This window comes from Taudactylus pleione, unplaced genomic scaffold (assembly GCF_031769625.1).
Source record: "Taudactylus pleione unplaced genomic scaffold, aTauple2 ptg000726l, whole genome shotgun sequence".
Classification (NCBI taxonomy): Eukaryota; Metazoa; Chordata; class Amphibia; order Anura; family Myobatrachidae; genus Taudactylus; species Taudactylus pleione.
The window spans coordinates 2,160,904-2,181,170 of NW_028285128.1; the positions used below are offsets into that span (position 1 = coordinate 2,160,904).

Sequence of the window (20,267 nt, forward strand, 5' to 3'; positions counted from 1 at the left end):
AGGCTAGGGCAATTACCATATCAATCCCTATGTGAAGATGCCCAAAGAGTAGTTTGTTTCCAAATGTCAATACCTTTTACGTTTCTATAAGTGCATTATTCTGTACATGCAAACAGGTTTCCCCAATTTCAAAACTGTGCACAGCACTTTCAATGCAAGATGGTAAAATACAATATGACCCATAAACCTACAGTACATGGCACCCTGCGCCTATATTGTCCCTCTAGAAATGGTGCTCCGGCAAGAGGGGTTAATCCCTTCAGTGCCGCAGCGGCCATTTTACACACGTGTGGTTGGTCTCAGAAATTTTAGATCTGATGCATACACAGTTGTGTCCCACTTTAACTGAGCATACGTGTACAATTAACTTATGGTGAATAATGTATACATCAATTCCTTCTGCAGTGCGCCTGGTTCCACCTCGATCTCTTGACATCCAGAGGACAACCGATGGCCTATGGTACCTTACATGGCTCGTTACTCACAGAGATTACATAAAAAACACGGAAACTGAAGTCATGTACAAACCTATGAAAGGATCATGGCAGGTAAATAATTAAGAGCTTTAAATTAAACAGCATTACTCCGTGATGATTAAAAAAGGAAATAATCTTTCAAAAACAAACAACAATTTATTCAAAGAAATACAAACGCTGTGTTTTTACTGCAGTATTTGATATCTGTCACATTTGCATTCATTGCACATTGTTATATTCATTAGGATGATGATCAATTAGTCCCCTCAGGTGTTGTATTTTTAACGCCATCAAATGAACATTTCTCATTTCCAAATGTAACAAAGAGACATAAAACTCAATGTATTAACTCTCCCAAATGATCAGATTCAAAAGGTGCTGCAGTGTCTGTGAAATAATATATATATGCGCTGGTTAGATAGGGGGAATGGCAGTACGGCCTAACCAGATTGTATCTTCCACAGACATAAAATGGTTATGAAAACATGGTATAAGACCTGATTCAGGACGGATCGCAACAGCGTACGCCGATGGCCGATTGTTGAGTACTGCGCATGCGTATGAATCGCAGTGCGAGTGCACAAATTCCCACTACGATCGGGACTGCAGTGATACACAGACCAATCGCAAAGTGATTGACAGGAAGTGCCATTCGGGGATGGTGATGGGGGGTGGTCTGAGAAACCCAGGCAGGCAAGTGCGTTTGAACACCGTGGCAGGGACGTGCATAAATTAGCCACTACGATGACATAAGCAGCATGAGTGCTCACTGTACAGGAAAGTTAGCAATTTATAAGTGAGGTCTGACCTGCTGTAAATGCGCGAGCGGCTCCGATGTACTTCGATGTTACTGATATTTTGGCTGGATTGTAAGGTTTTACGGATGTGCGAGAGAGGAAGTGGCGTCTGCATGTTGACCGTGCGAGTGCTTTGTGATTGCACATATTAGCATACTTTCACAACAGACCTGCGTATGCGATTGCAGCCGCGATCACATCAGCGATCTGTCCTGAATCAGGCCCATACTGTACTACAGTCCTCATTGAGGCCTCTGTGTGAGGCTGTATTTAAGTAATAAATCCATCTGGCTTATTTTGGAAGCAAAATGTAATCACGATTACCTCCTCTCTGCATTATGGAGGAATGTGTTCAATGGAAATCCAAAGCTGAAGGGCCCACGTACCATTGGCTGTGTTTTTTTTTACGTTAACATTGCAGTGTACAAAAAAAATATGTTGATGTTGTCACATCTCATGATGTCCCCAGCTTTGCAACAATATTATGTGTGCCAGGTTTACGCCAGGAGAAAATACTAGCATATGGACCTTTTTTACACCATGTCAAGTACAGAAATTTATATTTTACACATAACAAACACATACGTCCAACTTTACATGAGCCAGTGATGGACAAGATAGGATATTATTTAATAGTTATACAGTATAACTAACCAGTGGCATAATAAATGCTCACTATTTCCTTAGGCAATTTTATTTGTGAATAAGGCCTGCTAATAGAAAAGAGCGAAACGTGACAGAAGGGGGCGTCGTAACTCCGGGTGCTGACAGGCGTGAACAGTTTGTAAGAGGTGCTGTCCTCCTGGCTGCTATTAGCAGAGATCGCATTTCCAGTAGGAAGCCAGTCCTGCCTTTCGGCCAGCCTTACCCGGCTCCTAGGGGCTGCAGCCAATGCAGTCCCTAATAGCCGGTGATATGGGCATGCGCAGCTCCCTGCCGCAAGTATACATTCGTGGCCCCCAGCCAATAGTGCTCATGCACCGGTGCCTGTCAGATCTATTGTGCAGACCCCAGCTGGGTGGTGAGTGACTCCCCAGTCCTCACTTTATCAGCAGCCCCCCTCAACCAAGAGGGTAGGAGCCGCCACTGGTCACAAGGTAGCCAGATCAGGATGTATCATGTATCGCATATTTCATGTGATACATCACGCCACTTATCGCATGCATAGTGGCGTTTATTATGTATTTATGCATGAATAAATGCTATTAAAAAGCAAAGGACAGCTCTCCCAATAAGAGCTGTCCTTTGCGTTGTGAGGTCTTCCAGGTTTATGACCGGGAGTCACTGGCCTGTGCAAGCCGCTGATCCTTCTCTCAAAAGAACACTGCGTTAAGTAGCCCATATGCTTCACTTTCCAAAACTTGATGCAGGCAACAGTCTCTGAAGTCTCCGAGACTATCGTCTGAGTCTCCGATATGGGCTGTGGACCACTTTTAAGCATATGGGGTTTGCAGCAAACCTGCAAAAATGGCAGTTTTCGGAAGGTTGGTCCAATTGTTTGGGTTTATACATCCCATCCCCAGTGAGAACTGTGAGAATGGAGTCTCCTTCCAGCTCTCACTGAGCTTGTGCTAGCTAGATAGACACAATGGTGATTATATAATAAAGTATAACTAGTCAGCGACATAATAAATGCACACTTTCAGTTCACACACATTCCCATGCCAATTTTGTTGTGAATAAAGGATACTAATGTAAAAGAGTGATATGTGGCTGCTTAATCTTATAGACCAGGGTCAGGGAACTTTATTACCTTTTACCCCAAAATATATTTAGATACACCGACGTTTCCCCCTTGATTTGAAAGGAAGGAAATCCTATAGTAATGCCCCCATATAATGCCCCTGTAGTAGTGCCCTCATAGTTATGCCCATGTAGTAGTGCCCCCACAGTTATGTCCCTGTAGCAGTGCCCCCATAGTTATGCCCCTGTAGTAGTGCCCCCATAGTTATGCCCCTGTAGCAGTGCCCCCATAGTTATGCCCGTGTAGTAGTGCCCCCATAGTTATGCCCCTGTAGAAGTGCCCCCACAGTTATGTTCCTGTAGCAGTGCCCCCATAGTTATGCCCCTGTAGTAGTGCCCCCATAGTTATGCCCCTGTAGCAGTGCCCCCATAGTTAGGCCCCTATAGCAGTGCCCCCATAGTGATGCCCCTGTAGCAGTGCCCCCATAGTGATGCCCCTGTAGCAGTGCCCCCATAGTTATGCCCCTGTAGCAGTGCCCCCATAGTTATGCCCCTGTAGCAGTGCCATAGTTATGCCCCTGTAGCAGTGCCCCCATAGTTATGCCCCTGTAGCAATGCCCCCATAGTTATGCCCCTGTAGCATTACCATCATAGTTATGCCCTTGTAGTGCCGCTTGTACAAAAAAAAACCACTTACCTTAATCCCCGCTCCTGCATCCGCCGCTGTCCTCCATAGTGCGCATGGGGAGAGCTGGAAGCTGGAGTTCAGGAGAGAACTCCAGCCTCCGGCTAACGCGGCGCTGCAGGGAAGGGGCCGGGTGCCCGCTGGTAATAACATCTCAGTGGGTGTCCAGCTTAGAGCCTCCCTGCGGTGCCGGGCTGGAGGTCACTGGCGCCAGGTGCAGCGGCGCACCCGGTTCATGTGCACCTCCAGCCCTGCATCCATTACCCCCAGGAATTTCAGTTTTACCCCAAGTGGGGTAATTTACCCCTGTTCCCCGACCCCTGTTATAGACCTACCCATTTCCAGATACAGTATAACAAAACTCGGCTCCAACATTTTATCAATGAAGCGAAAGCTGTAATCCCAGTTTACTGGAAGGCCCCCACCCTCTCCGATATCTGTATGATGTCAAAGAATTGATATGTATATGGATATGGAGAACATAACACTTTCCAGCCAGGATAAACACCAGGAGCCAAAAGTAATAGGATGAGAGTTTAGAAAATGTGAGAGTTCTCACACTTTTTAAACTCAGCCAATGTAATAGAGTCCGAGAACAAAGCGACAGAACAAACTCGCATGTTTTTCAGACTCAAAAAAACTCCCATGATATAAAATCTCATCCAGATGTTTTCCCATTTTAAAGATAAAACTCGACCAATGTGAGAGTTTACTGCTAAATTTTTTAAACTCTCATCCTATTACATTTGGCCCCAGGGGTTTAATACTACACTGCAAAAACTCTAATTCATGCATGCATTATATCCCGCTTTGATTTGCAATAGTCTCCTTACTTGTTTTCCCCAAAACAGACTCTCACCAATACAATCCCTTTTGAATGCAGCTGCTGATCTTCATTGCTAAACATTCATCATCTGCTACTCCGCTCTGTCAATCCCTCTATTGGTTACCTATAGTCTACCAAATTCAATATAAAATACTTTTATTTACTTATAAGTAGAGATGTATGCGGACCCCCGTGTTTTGGTTTTGGATTTGGATTCTTCTTCGTGTTTTGGTTTTGCAAAACCACCCTCAAGTGTTTTAGTTTTGGATAAAAGTCGATAAAAAATTGATTAAAATTCAATAAAGATCGATAAAAACAGCTAAAATGTCCTAATCCAAAACCAGAGTTCGGTTTTTACATCCGAGCCGAATCAGCTACAGATCCAAACCAGGGATCGGTTCAAACAGGGACACAAAAGTAAATCCGAACTTTGACCCAGTTCTACTCGGAACCCCTAAATTCGGATGTGTCCGGATTTCAGAAATCTGGACCAGCACATCTCTACTTTTAAGGCTTATCTCAAAATATCTTCCAACCCGACCTCTCCGATCTACACAAGATCTGAGTCTCTCATCATCACAGATCACCTGCTCCCATTCATGTATATATGAAATTTTTTGGACTGCACCCACTTTTTTGGGATGCATCCACTCTCCTATGCACAATAAGACTTTACACTAGTCTCCAAACTTTCAAGCGTTCCCTGAAAACTCACCTCTTCAGACAAGTTTAACAAATTCCAGAACCATCCACTTAACTTCTATAGGCAATCCTACCCAATTACATCCCCTCTATATAGACCAACATTCCTATGTGACTGGATCACCAAGAACCTTTGCAATTTGTCTGGGCCAATATACAATTGGTAGCACCTATCCTCGTGTATTAATGCCTATTTTCCTGTCGAACAGTGTTTCCCAACCTCTGTACTCAAAGCACACTAACAGTCCAGGTTTTAGTGATATCCATGCTTGAGCACAGATGGTTAAATCAAAGTAACTGAGGTACTAATTAAGACACCTGTGCTCAAGTATGGCTATCCTTAAAACCTGGACTGTTAGTGTGCCTTGAGGGCCGTGGTTTTGAACCCCTGCTGTACAATGTAAGCTTGCGAGCAGAGCCCATGTACCTCTATGTCTGTCTGTTAACTTATTACCCAGTCTTGTTCGAATACTATTTGTTCCCAATTGTAAAGCGCAATGGAATATGCTAGCGCTATATAAGCAACTGATAAATAAATAAAAAATGTGAGATCATTGTGTTTATAAAGCAAGATAAATATTTCTCTTTCTCAGGATGCAAAACACCTCACAATTCACCAGAACGAGCTGAGTGTTTCACTACGTGACCTAAGTCCGGGCACTCAGTATGAAGCCAGAGTCAGAGTGAACCAGACACAGTACTCAGGAGGCAGGTGGAGTGACTGGAGCAAGCCTATACAATGGACAACTCCTTCTGAAGGTAATGTGCATGCAGTGGAGTAGTGTGTAGCCAGGGTGCCCGGAGCATGTGCGTGCTACGGCGCCCCCCCCTCAAGTGTTCCAGGGAGGGAGATATGGGGCAGCTCCCTGTAGTGATGCCCATGTGCAGTGCCCCAGGAGAGGACCCCCTTATGCAGGTCTCCAGTATTGCCCCAAGTAGTGATCCCCCCTGTGCAGTGCCTCTTATACAGTGCCACAGTAGTGGTCCCCCTTGTGCACCCAGTAGTAAGTCCCTTATATAGTGCCCCCAGTAGTGGTACCCCCTATGCAGTGCCCCCAGTAGTGGTACCCCTATGCAGTGCCCCATATAGTGCCCCCTGTAGCAGTCCCCCCCATGCAGTGCCCCCAATAGTGGTAACCCTTATTCAGTGCCCATTAAATAGTGGCCCCAGTTGTAGTCCCTCCCCCCTATGCAGTACTCCCAGTATTGCCCTTTATATAGAGCCCCCAGTAGTGGTCCTCCGATGCAGTGCCCCCAGTGGTAGTCCCCTCCCCCCTATGCAGTGCCCCCAGTGGTAGTCCCCTCCCCCCTATGCAGTGTCCCTAGTAGTAGTATCCTCCCCTTGTAGTGCCCCTAGTAGTAGTCCCCCCTTGTGGTGCCCCCAGTAGTAGTCCCCCCCCTTGTAGTGCCCCCAGTAGTAGTCCCCCCCCTTGTAGTGCCCCCAGTGGTAGTACCCCCAGTAGTAGTCCCCCCTTGTAGTGCCCCCAGTTGCAGTCCCCCCCTTGAAGTGCCCCCAGTAGTGGTTCCCCCTATTGTAGTGCACGCAGTAGTGGTCTCCACCCTTGTAGTGCCCCCAGTAGTAGTCCCCTCCCCTTGTAGTGCTCCCAGTAGCAGTTCCCCCAGTTGTAGTCCCCCCCCTTGTAGTGCCCCTAGTAGTAGTCCCCCACCTTGTAGGGCCCCAGTACTGGTCTCCCCCTTGTAGGGCCGCCAGTAGTGGTCTCCCCCTTGTAGTGCCACCAGTAGTGCGCGCTCCCCCCCCCAAGTAGACACACGTAATAACAAAAAAAAGCCACTTACCTGAATCTCCTCTCCCGACGCCGCCATCCGCTCCTCCGTCTGTCCTCCCGGGCCGGCCCGCTCTGCATTATGGGAGAGACGTCATGACATCTCTCCCATTACCCACTGCAGGAGCAGGAAGATGGAGCGGCTCCGGCAGTGGGTGCAGCAGCAGTCAGTGAGAGTTTGACAGACTCTCATTGGCTGCTAATTAAAAACAAACACACAGCTGCCGGCGCCGACGGCTGTGTGTTTGTCAGTCACTGTGTAGTGCTGACCGAACTCCGTCCGGTCAAAGCTACATGCGCGGTGCAGCTGTGTCACAGAGACACAGACTGCCCACGGCCTGCATGGCTCTGCGGCCCAGGGGGCACATGGCACCCTGCCCCCCGGCCCAGTCCGCCTCTGCCCGGCAATCTGTCAGCTTAGACAGCTGCCGGGTACACAGCGGGCGGCGCCTCTGGACACCTTCGGCACCTGGAGCTTGCGCTCCACTGGAACCGCCCTCCCTACGCCCCTGTGTGCATGTATAAAAGACAACTGCCATGTCCCATCAATGTCTTGTATGTATTTTAGGCAAAAATATAAAGGTTGAAAGTGATGAATGATATCATCCAAAAATCATAGGGAAAATTCAGACTGCACAATGCTATATTGACTGAGACACAAAATATGTTTAAATGTTCAGCTGCACTTTTCAATGGTCAGTTCTAATATATCAAGTTATATATGAAATTGGGCGCCGAACATGTATTTAATATGAAAAAATATTTTTTAATATTAATGGTGCACATAGTTTCCTTAGCACTATACTGTGGATTTGCATTGAATACATCTGGCGGCTAGTAAGTTGTTGCTTCGTAAATGATACCCACTGCCTTCTACATATTCTCACCATATTTAAATTGCTATTAAAGAATGTCCAGGTGTTTAGATAAATGGTAGTCATCACCCTGTAATAAAGTCTTCATTGGATAAGACAGATATGTAAATATAAAGTTACTACATCACTGCAATGTCCTGCTTATGATTTTTGGATCAAAAGTTATATATGAAATTGGGTGCCAAACGTATTTAATATGAAAAAATGTTTATTAATATTAGAAGAATGCTGGGCGAATATTTATAAAAATGCATAAAATATATATGTCAATATGTAAATACAAATGAGAATTCTCAAATAAAAATGCTCAAAAAATAATCAAATGAATCCAATAAAATACACAATAAAATCAACCCATGGAAAAGTGCAAATGCAAAAGTTCAAACAATATAAACCTACATAGTGATGTATGTGCATCACATAAAGGCAGTCCAATATTGCTAATATAGATTTTCTTGTGGTCCGTCCGCAATAACTCTTAGGACGGTATTCAAATAGTTTCGCACCCACGGACTTTTCGCTGACATTGCGTCTTTTGGTCATGGAAACTTATCGTGCATGCCCCCGCTATTCGCTGTATTCAATTCCAAAAGACGCGAAAATGGAAACAGGCGGAAAGTGCTGTCAGAATTGGGGAAATCAGCCTGAACCCCCAAAATGATCCACTAACATTGGAGATCAATGACGCAGTGCCCGAATAGCCCTAATAAAGCGATTTGGGGTACTTAAGTTGTGTCAATAGCGTCTTATTTGCGTCTTCCCAGCATACCACTGGGGAACGAAGCCAGCAGAGGAAACAGACAAGCAGCATATGCCTAAGGCAGAAGAAGGACAAGGACGGGAGGACTGCTTACCAGTAAGCCATACAAGAACGGGGCGCAGCTCTTGAATACTCCCACCACACACGGATGGGTAACTGACTATTAGATTATAACATACGGACAGAGCGTGTAGCAGGAAGATACTAAAATGGATCTAACACAGGGCCTGATTCAGAGCTGGATGCTCTGAAAGAGCACTCACTCTGAATCAGGGCGTTTTTTTTTTGTTTGGTGCGGCCCCCGGGCCACTCGCATTGCTGTGGGTGACCACCCACAGCTATTGCGAGCGGCCAGGTGATGGTCGCGATGGTCGTGACCATCGGGGCTTGCGACGAGACCCTTGCGGTAGGGTCTCGTTCCCGCAAGCCTCAGTGAGCTTGTGAGCGGGTCTGAATCAGGCCCACAGTCTGCATGCACTATATAAATACTCTCTCTGTGATCACAAAAATCACGAGACTGCAGTACTAATACAGCAGCCGGCTCTTTGGCAAAAGTGGAGCTATCAAACATTATACGGGACCCTTCTTTATGTTAACCACTCAAATACGCAGGAACGAGGGAGCACTGCAATATCCTTATCATACCCACTAAGAGTGTAACCGTCTTAAAATGCGGACGGACCACAAGAAAATCTATATTAGCAATATTGGACTGCCTTTTTGTGATGCACATACATCACTATGTAGGTTTATATTGTTTGAACTGAAGGCTTGATAACATTTGCATTTGCACTTTTTCCTGGTTGATTTTATTGTGTATTTTATTGGATTACTTTGATTCTTTTTTGAGCATTTTTGTTTGAGAATTCTCATTTGTATGTACATATTGACATATATATTTTATGCATTTTTATAAATATTCACCCAGCATTTTTCTAATATTAATAAACATTTTGTTCATATTAAATACGTTTGGCACCCAATTTCATATATAACTTTTGATCCAAAAATCATAAGCAGGACATTGCAGTGATGTAGTAACTTTATATTTACATATCTGTCTTATCCAATGAAGACTTTATTACAGGGTGATGACTACCATTTAGCTAAACACCTGGACATTCTTTAATAGCAATTTAAATATGGCGAGATAAGTAGAAGGCAGTGGGTATCATTTACGAAGCCACAACTTACAAGCCGCCAGATGTATTCAATGCAAATCCACAGTATAGTGCTAAGGAAACTATGTGCACCATCAAATTAAAAGTTAGAAGCTATCCTCAAAGCCACCAAGTTTATATCTTACACACCGTAAATCGCCATTATAATTTTTACATGTTCAGGATACAAACATGCCAGTTATATTAAATTGCATCTCCATAAGCGGTTGGGGACCCCTTGAAAAATTCCACCAAACAAAAAAGGGGCCTTTGACAGTTGAGATGGCTCAAATTGCATACCATTAGCCTGTTAGGACACAAAAATAGAAAAAATAACCTTAATTCCTTGCAAATATGGGTTTGGCAATACAGCTACAATTAGAAAACTTCTGTAAGGACTCATTACGGCTTTAAGATGCAGAGATGGAAGACAAGAGACCTTTCAAGTGATTCCTAAAAATAGTAGTAGTGCCGGCAACGGTTCTATTGCTGCTTTTGCCTTCAGTGTTTTTTCTTTACACCTCCAATGCCCCAGGAAAGGATTAGACAAGGTTTGACATAAGTGTGTACCAGGGCCGGCCCTAGCCCAAATTTTTTGGTAAGCGAGTGAGTTTTTTGGCGCCCCCCCATGCAGTGCCCGCGGTAGTGGTCCCCCCTGTGCAGTGCCCCTTGTGCCCCCATTAGTAAGCTTATATAGTGCCCCCCAGTAGTAGTCCCCCTATGCAGTGCCCCCAGTAGTAATCCTCCCTTCTAGTGCCCCCATTAGTAATCCCCCCTTCAATTGCCCCAGTAGTAATCCTCCCTTCTAGTGCCCCCAGTAGTAATCCTCCCTTCTAGTGCCACCAGTAGTAGTCCCCCCTTCTAGTTCCCCCAGTAGTAGTCCCCCCTTCTAGTGCCCACAGTAGTAATCCTCCCTTCTAGTGCCACCAGTAGTAATCCCCCCTTCAAGTGCCCCCAGTAGTTATCCCCCCTTCTAGTGCCCCCAGTAGTAATCCCACCTTCAAGTGCCCAAGTAGTAATCCTCCCTTCTAGTGCCCCCTGTAGTAATCCCCCCTTCAACTGCCCCCAGTAGTAATCCTCCCTTCTAGTGCCACCAGTAGTAATCCCCCCTTCAAGTGCCACCAGTAGTAATCCCCCCTTCCAGTGCCCCCAGTAGTAATCCCCCCTTCTAGTGCCCCGAGTAGTAATCCCCCCTTCAAGTGCCCAAGTAGTAATCCTCCCTTCTTGTGCCCCTGTAGTAATCCCCCCTTCAACTGCCCCCAGTTGTAATCCTCCCTTCTAGTGCCCCCTGTAGTAATCCCCCTTCAACTGCCCCCAGTAGTAATCCCCCCTTCAAGTGCCCCCAGTAGTAATCCCCCCTTCAAGTGCCCAAGCAGTAATCCTCCCTTCTAGTGCCCCCAGTAGTAAATCCCCCTTGTAGCCCCCCCCCCAGTAGAGACACACGTAATAAAAAAAAAAAAAAAAAAAAACACTTACCTGAACCCCCCGCTCCTGCTCCCACCGCCGCTATCAGCTACTCCCGACCATTCTCCAGGGCCGCTTTGCATAATGGGAGAGACTTCATGACGTCATGAAGTCTCTCCCATTACCCACTGCGGGAGCCGGAAGATGGCTCCCGCAGTGGGAGCAGCAGCAGCCGATGAGAGTCTGACAAACTCTCATCAGCTGCTGAAGCAAACACACAGCTTCCGGCACTGGCGGCTGTGTGTTTGGCACTGTGTAGCACTGACCGAACTCCGTCTGGTCAGCGCTACACGCGCGGTGCAGCTGTGTCACAGAGACACAGTCTGCACCGCGGTAATTCTGCATGGTCGCAGCCACGGCGCCCTTCACCATGTGGCGCCTTACGCGCCCGCGTACCATGCGTAACCATAGAACCGGCCCTGGTGTGTACCAATAAAAAGTAGATAAAAGTAGATAAATTATAGTCTTTTGTACTCACCTTTTGGCAGAAGGTAATGAGCCTTGGACATTTATTTTAACTACTGAAGTTAAAGCATGTTGAATCAAAATTGCCACTGTTTTCTTTCATTAAAATGTATTGACTCGGTAAAAAGAGGGTTTAGCCTGTAGTATAGGGCATAAAAATATATACTGTACATAATAACAATGGTGAATAAAAATAAAGGGAAAGAGTAGAGAAAAAGGAGGGGTTACACACAAAAAAGTTTGTTATACTCCTCACCTATTGGAAATCTGTTACGTGTTTCTAGGACAGACTGTTCTCCTCCTCAGGTAAGTATAAAACAATGTATACTGTGTTTTTCTATTTGTGTTTTTAACATATCATTGACAATTGCATCCTGAAGTCAGTCTGTAGATATTCTGAAAGAATAAAAAACATTGAAGGCCAAAAAAGTGACAGAACCATTTTCTAAAAACATAGGGCCTTATTCTGAGTCAGTCTGGCACAAGTAGCTATTTTCCACATTATGCATATGCAAATTTTCACAATCAATAACTTTTTTCAATCTCGACCTTGATTTGAGATGGCTTATGACTACGAGGCCAAGACCTAGGCAGGAATAGGCATGCAGTCACAGCCAAAGTACAGTAAGCACATGGTGTGGGCGTGTAGTCTGAAAATGAGACTAAAATGGCAACCGAAAACTCTCAAATGCAGCCTCCTGAAGGGGTCAGTGTTGCTTGTGCGCTGACCCTGTTATAAGTGTAAAGATGATAATGATGACTACATACAATTGGTGAAAGTTTGGTTAAAACACCTATTTTTACAAAACCACTACAGTTGATGCAACAGTGTTTAAAAGGTGATATTACACTGCAGCAACACACGCGTTACACAAATAAAGAATGCTTCATACTAAGCTGATGATCGTAAGCCTGCCCATATATTTTAAAGTGTTGTCATAAAAAACACTCCTGAAACCACTCCTCTAGCTGCAATTCAGTTTCATCTCAGCAAAGTACGGCAAGGGGAGGGAGTCTCAACCAAAAAGAGGGAGCTGCAGCTAGAGATTTGCATATGCTCTGAAATGATCGCAATTCTGTATGCGTCTGAATCAGGCCCATGGTAATTTGAAGTCGCCTGATCAATGAGGTCTAAAGAATGGTCAATCCTCATTTGTGTGTAATGTGAGGCTGCCAATTACACACTTGCTGGCTGGTGGATCACATGTGAGCTCTAGATTTCACTAAGAATGCTCCAGTATCAGGGGCAGGTGCACCTTATGTGGGTATGGCAGATAGAGTAGCAAGCTCCTGTGGACATGGCCTTTCTTTTTGTGAAGGTGGCACATACTGCTCAACAAAATATAGAATGACTTCATTATCATCCTGTCTCTCCACTGCTAATTCCTGTATGATGTTGTGGAGCATAAAAGCCATGGAGGGATAAGGGTCATGTAACAAAACCAATTGTGTATCACAGTAATGGAGACTAAGGGGCCTATTCACCATACCTAAAATTTCTCTGGAGGTAATTAGGTTTAGAACTCGCATGGAGTTCTACCTAATTACCGGAGGAATTCATCATTCCTCCTCCCTATAACTATCTATTCCGAAAAGCTGTCATTTTTGCGATGACAGCTTTTCGGGAAATAGATACTTTTCCCTGCCCGCTGTACCTTACCGCAGCTGGAAACAGTGCTGAGCATGCGCTGTTACAATCGTAAACCCAGCGCATGCGCAGTACTGCCTACATCTGTGGTAAGCTTCTGTTTTATACCCTCCACTTCTTTTCAATGTACCAATTGCATTTACAGTTTTACATAGACATAACCTTGTCTAAAGCTTGTGTTATTTATGGCAAATGATGTTCTGGCAGCTTAGCTGGCCAAACTACTCTTACAGTATAGCAGGAATAATGCTTTCTCTTTGCATACCACACTTCCTTCCCATAGGAAAATGGCAGGGTCATAACTAGAGGTGTTCCAGCATTGACGTTGCACACAGCGCATGGCCTTGTGGGCGGCACCATCGCTGCCCAACGGCCCTTGCTTATGGCTAGCAGGATGCCTGGAACAGCACCCTGCATCCAGTATCACTGCTGCAGTGCCCCATGAGTGGTTTTAAATCAACCAATCAGATAAAATCACTTTAATAAAAAAGTGGATTTGAAACTAGTGCCCATCGTTTGCAATTTGAGGTTTAACCCTCCAAACTGCTGGATAGAAGTCTGTCAATTTGGATGCAAATATACCCGCAAACCCAAAAAAGGAAAAAATGCACATTGATAAATTTCCGTCTCTATGGAATTGTATTCTCTTCATGATGTTTATTATTGTTTGTAAAATTATTATAATATGATGTGCTCTGTCTACAGGTCCAAACTTCTTCACACAAGTGGTTACACCTTTAGCGGCCATTGTGACCCTTGTGTTGTTGGTCATACTCCTTATCCACTCTTCAAAAAGGTAGTTACAAAAACATTCTATTGGCATATTATTATTTTTTTTTGCTCTATCGTATATATAAAAAAAAATCTGAAAATAATGTTAACTTAAATTTTACATGTGGGCCAAAGCACCTTGCCTTATTTAGCCTCATTCACTGATATACTGCCTCTGGGAAAGCTTTGGCCAAAGTAAAAGTCAGTAACCCTGATTCTTTGATTAAAAAAAAGGGTATCGCTGGCCACATGGGTTGAGTGTCAGGACCTGGGTTCTGGTATTCAGGAAACGTTTCTGTAACAGCAGTTATTCTTATTTGCAGGTTAGGTATAGATGGATACTACTCACTTCAGTTTTTGATCATGTATTATGCTTTCATAATAGCGACAGTTATTAACATCAAAGTAACAGTATCTAGTATAAGAGTGGGATTTATTGATGTATATATTAATGAATTCAATATCTGTCATGATAAGCTTCGATTAATACAGGGCACTGTTAATGGCTTTGTCATTAATTCTTGCATCTATTTACAAAGTGTAACTCACTGTTAAAATCTCACTATGAAAAATAACAAGCTTTGGTGCTATGAAACATTTAAATGTATTTGCTGCATTAATTTGAATTAAAAGGATTATACAAAAAAAATCATGTAGATAGCTAATATAACCGTATTTGATGTTCCCTTAAGTTAACTTCTGAAACTAAGGCCCTGATTCAGACCCGCTCGCTGCCGCAGGCAGCTCGCCGGGTCTGTGGGCGTTTTTCTTTTTTGTTTGTTTTTTTACTCCAGGCCGCTCGCAAAGCTGTTGGTTTCCACCCACAGCTTGTGCGAGCGGGCTGGAGACCGTCGCGATTATCGCGACCATCGGGCTTGCGACGAGACCCTGGGGTAGTGTCTCGGCTGCCGCAAGCCCGAGTGGCAGCCGATAGACTTCCTGCTAATAGAGCAGGAAGTTCACTACTGACATCAGTAGTGATGTCAGTAGGTCCTCCCACAAATGCCAGGCGTTCCTAAGGGAACGCCTGCGTTTGTGCAGCCACCCACCCATACCCACCTACAAAACGGGGCAAGCTGTCACTCACCATCGACAGCCACCCCATCTTGTAGCGAGCCCCGCAGCGACTGAAGTTCAGTCACTCGGCGGGGCTCGCTCACGTCTGAAGCGGTGCGTGCGCAGTAGGGAACCATCGAGCCGCTTGTGAGCACTGTGCGCTTGTGAGCGGCTTTGAATTAGGCCCTAGCTCCCTGTCCAGTTACAAAAAGTCTATTCTCTAAATTGATGAATGATCCCTCTTTGAACTATAGACAGTACTAAAAATGCTGACTTTGGGCCCAGTGCAGTCAATTTTGCTGACGTATCTTGCATGTTTGCCCACTGTGCCTGCTCCGGAGCTGAGCTTACGCAACTGTGGGCAATGCAGAGACATATAATATACAACACAATCGCATCTCCGCTTGCAGCTGAAGGGGAATAGTTACAGGGCATTTGCACGTAGGTATATTCAGTGAGAGTAAGTTGACTACTTTTTGGGCTACCCAGAGTTGTGCATCTGCATAATTACAACTGTTTCCAGATGGAACTTTTGCACCAGTAATAGGGCTGGTTCAATGTGTGCGCTGATAATTATGACGCACATGATGGGGACGGTCCAGCCACAGAGATGTGTACAACTTAGCATACAGTTGTATATTCACATGTAGTTTTGTACCTGCAATGCTGTCAACTTGTGTTCAACTCTGCACAAGCCCCTTTGTCGGTATAAAAATAAGAGCCTTACACATACATTTTATTGCATACAAATTGGATTACTGAACAGGCTAGTAAAATAATGAATCATTGAGGGCTTAAATAATTTGCTGGCTAGATAGAAAAATGTTTCTATAAATATACACCCCAAAGAAGATAAATGTTTATTACCTTTCTATTGACCACTATTTCTTTTATAGTTGAACTTTTTTTTTTATAATTTTGTCATTTTCATATAACTTGTTTTTTTCTTTCCATATTACAAAACTAACATAACCTCTTTCGTTAATAGATTTAAGAAGATAATATGGTTTAGTGTTCCAGATCCTTCTCCGTTTTTTGACCCCTTACTATCCATTCACAAGGGAAACTTTCAGGTACAGAAAATGATCCTATGTACAAAAAGTGTTACATTTTTGTTTAAGGACCATAAAACTTTCATTGAAAGGATTAGTAAACCTTAGGCTGCATTGCAACATTTACTGTGATGCAACTGGGGCAATGGACAGTATCAAGTATCTGTCCAAAAAGGTCATCCCTGGGCAGTGTAAGAACTGGTCATGTGATGCTCACATCCTTACTTTCTCAAACATTTCATCCTGCAATCTCCTGCTGCTATTCAGTTCCCCATCAGCAAAGAGACAAGTGTTGTGATGCAGCTGGGCGTTTCCTACCTCTTCAAATTCATTTCATCACCAAACCCACAATGCTGCAAACAGATTTTGTAAATTTGATGTTTTTACATAAAGAAGACTGGCTTGATCTACTTATGATGAAATGATTGTGAATAAATCTGAAACGCTGAAATATTTTTGACTTAAGATAGTTGCTACATGAGCTGTTTAACATATTTAAAGAGTGTTGTATACTTGGTCGACATTCATAATGTTGACATTCATAAAGTCAACATGCAAAAATTGACATGTTCAGAATGTGGACACTGCTGAAATGTCGACATGACAGCATGTCGGCAAAATCGTCCCTGGTGGTCTAGTGGTGACTTATCTGGTGTGCACCAGAATATTCAACGGTAGTTTCCGGGTCCCGGTAGCCACATGAGTATTTCCCCCTAACCTTCCCCCTAGTGCCTACCCTGATCCCCACCCACAGCCTAACCCTAACCTCTTCCTAGTGTCTAACCCTAAACCTCCCGTCCTGCAGCCTAACCCTAATGTCCACATTCTGAGAATGCCGGGATTTCACATGTCAACATTTCAGTTGTCGACATGTTTCATATCAACATTTCAACATAACTGTCAACATTATGCTTGTCGACAATGTGAAAGTTGACCTTGTGACTGCATTGCATATTAGGTTACAAGTATAGGTTGGTTAAACAATCAACACAATTCATGTAGAGATGAGCAAATAATAAGAATTCATTCCACAGTTTTATACAAATTAGCTTTCATGACAGACAGGTCTATTGCAGCGTTGTAAAGTTCTTAAAGTAACATATTAACTGCATAGCCTGAGTCAAGTCAGTTTTCCAAATTAAGACATACATCTCCGCCTGTTAGCCCTCTTTACTTCTGTAGTGTCAGAGATATCAGCCTTGTACCCAGGAGAAATGTTATAGACTGTGTCCCAATTTTACATCAAACGCCCTCGATCAAAGTGTCCTCTTGTCAGAAGATTAAATTCCAATATGTCATATGTGGCTGGCTACATACTGTATCAACAGAAGAGATGTCTAAGTATAGGAGTATGATTGGCTTAAATTTCTGAGCTGAGTGATTCTGTGTGTGAATAGAATGTTCCCACCTGATGTCCAGTGGTGTCACTATGAGGATGAGATTCAGTGGTGTCACTATGAGGATGAGGTCCAGTGGTGTCACTATGAGGATGAGGTCCAGTGGCATCACTCCGAGGTGACAACAAAATGATGGAAGCCGGGAACAGGCACTGCATGCAGAAGTACCAAGGGGGTTTGGGGGGAGGTGGGTACTAATTACCCGGGCTAGGGCTTGATGGAGGGGCCCAGCAGGGTACGAGGTCCACCATCCACCCCCCTCCCTTACCTGTTAGCCCCAGAATCCTGTGTCTCCCCATCCCAGCACACGCTGCTATGTGCTGGAAAGCGGTGGGACCAGGGAGGCTGGAAGTGTAAGGCGAGGCCACGTCCCCTTCCCCACGATGCCATGACACCTTTTCGGGCACACCGTCACTCTTCATGTGCGAGGTTCATTTACCTTACTGGGTGACATCAACCCTATTGATGCCAGTGCTGATATCTAACAAGAAATATTTCAATTGTAAGGATTGATAATACTGACCTTTAGGGAGAGAGTAATCCTACTTGAATTTTGGGTAGAGTAGAATATTACCATCTGATGTAAATTTCCTGGTGCAGTAATCCAGTAGGAGAAAGATTTAAGGATTTGTTTTGGAATAGTTTACACTGGCAGTGGAGAACAGGAGAATTTAATCAGTTGTAATTAATGTTTGACCATATGCCAAAAGTCTAATGTCTGCATGGATGTAGGGAATATGTCAGATGGTAGACACCTAGCCCCAGTAGGCAGCAAAAAACTTATTTCTAAAAGATGAAGGAGCCAGGGGCATATTCTCAGTAGCAAGTAATGACGCTTCCACTTTAGAAAGCAGTGTGTTCCAGAACACACCAGTTGTATTGTCTAGTAGTATTTGGGGATATTTGGAGCTGCCAGGCTTCCAAAATATTTAGGTTTAGTCATTTTGATCCTCAGACCCTTCCCAGTCCAAAAGAAAGTCTAAATCTCTTTTTGCAAAGAACTTGCCAACTTTTGTGGAAAGGTTATTGGTAATACTGTATATGGAAAATGTGTAGCATTCAGAATAATTTTCACCAGTAGTAGTATACATTTTAGAAGTGTCTCCTATTTAAAGTATGAGAACTTCCTCGAGCAGTTAGAGTGGAAAGTCCCAATTTGCAGCCAATTCCTATATACAAATTGATAATTGGCCACAAATATTTCGTGCTCCTTTGTCAAATGTGAAAAACCTTTCAGGGAATGTGGTGTCTAATGTAGTTTATCACTTTAGCACATTTTGGGGTATGCAGTAGTTGCCGAACACATTATATATTTTTACCCAGCTTTCACTGAAATTCTAAATTGTACATTATCTCTTTTTGCAAAACGACATCCTTACATGGGACATTATGCTTGAATTATGGCTTTTCAATGTTCTAGTGTATATTCATATTTCATGAATGTGAAAAAACAGACAGCATCTACATGAAATTATAAGATCATTACATTAAATCTTTATAATTATCCATCTTTCTTCTTTTATCTTCACAGAAATGGCTATCCTCACCTTTCTCCTTTTCCTCATTCTCTTTGTATCCAAGCCATCTTGATATTTCTTCACTTGATACTAATGAGAAAAAAGAGGAACTGCATCAAAAAACGCCTTCAGCTCCCACACAAGAGACTGAAAGTGATAATAGCGGAAATTCCGGCTCAAGCTTTTCCAACAAAGCATATTTCTCCTCTATCTGTCCTGGCTATGACCACATGGATCACAGAGGCTTCCCAACAACAGCACTGAATGGGCCTTTACCATCCCCGACTGGTGAAGATATGCCCCTTTTCCATGCTGATTACTTATATGCCCCCCTATCAATTCCTGGTCTTGGTGTCCACAATAGGTCATTTGAGCTGGATGCTCCATCTAGAGCATCATTGGTAACTATACTTGTAGAGGAAATCATCTATAAAGGAGAATATCAAAACGAACACCCTGAGACTTTGCTCCCACCAGTAATGGAGACGGTTAGTGAAGCAGAGGACAAAGAGCATCGTGAAGATCTGAAAGAGTCACCCAGTTCATGCTCTACAATGCCTTTCATACAGCAGCATGTGGACACAAAATCACAGGAAGTGAACGTTGCAGCAGGGTACTTATCATTGAATGAACTTTCCCAGAAGCATTATGGTCACTGGGTGTGATTGATTACAGATATTTCAGACAAATATACACGTGGCCCTAGGATTTGGCTAAGCTTGCAAAGTTCATTCTTCCTAGGGTTTGCTACAGTGATAGATAGAAAGCCAGACTGAGACAGCCGAGAGAGACTTGTGACCATAGACGTGAGCTCCACAACAGTGGAAAGAAAGAAAAAAACAAATAATAGACTATTGTTAAATGTTTTTTGTCTTAATGAATTGTGGACTATGGTGTTGTTAGAAATATTCAAAATAGAGATTGGAACCAAAATCAATTTGTAAATTGAAATTAAGTAACATTCTTCTAGAATGCATTTAACCAAGGCTAAAGACTTATCACACCTATTGTGCCCCAGGCTAGACACAGTCTTCTCGCAGTTTCTGAACTCTTGTGGAGGAACCATAATGCTGTGGTGGATATATTTAATGCAGTGAAGAAATTTAATGTTTTGCTGTACAATAACAAAGCATCAAAACACAGTAAATG

General features: G+C 43.7%; 1 protein-coding gene across 1 annotated transcript in view; it reads left to right on the top strand.

Moving 5' to 3' along the window:
* Positions 1-19,962, top strand: part of IL2RB (interleukin 2 receptor subunit beta) — a 57,594-nt gene extending 37,632 nt beyond the window's left edge. Inside the window, exons 5-10 of the mRNA XM_088456904.1 lie at positions 406-548; positions 5,763-5,928; positions 7,863-7,871; positions 14,031-14,121; positions 16,141-16,225; positions 19,133-19,962. Of these exons, the coding sequence (XP_088313030.1) occupies positions 406-548; positions 5,763-5,928; positions 7,863-7,871; positions 14,031-14,121; positions 16,141-16,225; positions 19,133-19,783 (1,145 nt within the window). The 3' untranslated portion in view covers positions 19,784-19,962. The remainder of the gene's footprint in view (positions 1-405; positions 549-5,762; positions 5,929-7,862; positions 7,872-14,030; positions 14,122-16,140; positions 16,226-19,132) is intronic.
* Positions 19,963-20,267: the final 305 nt, after the last annotated feature.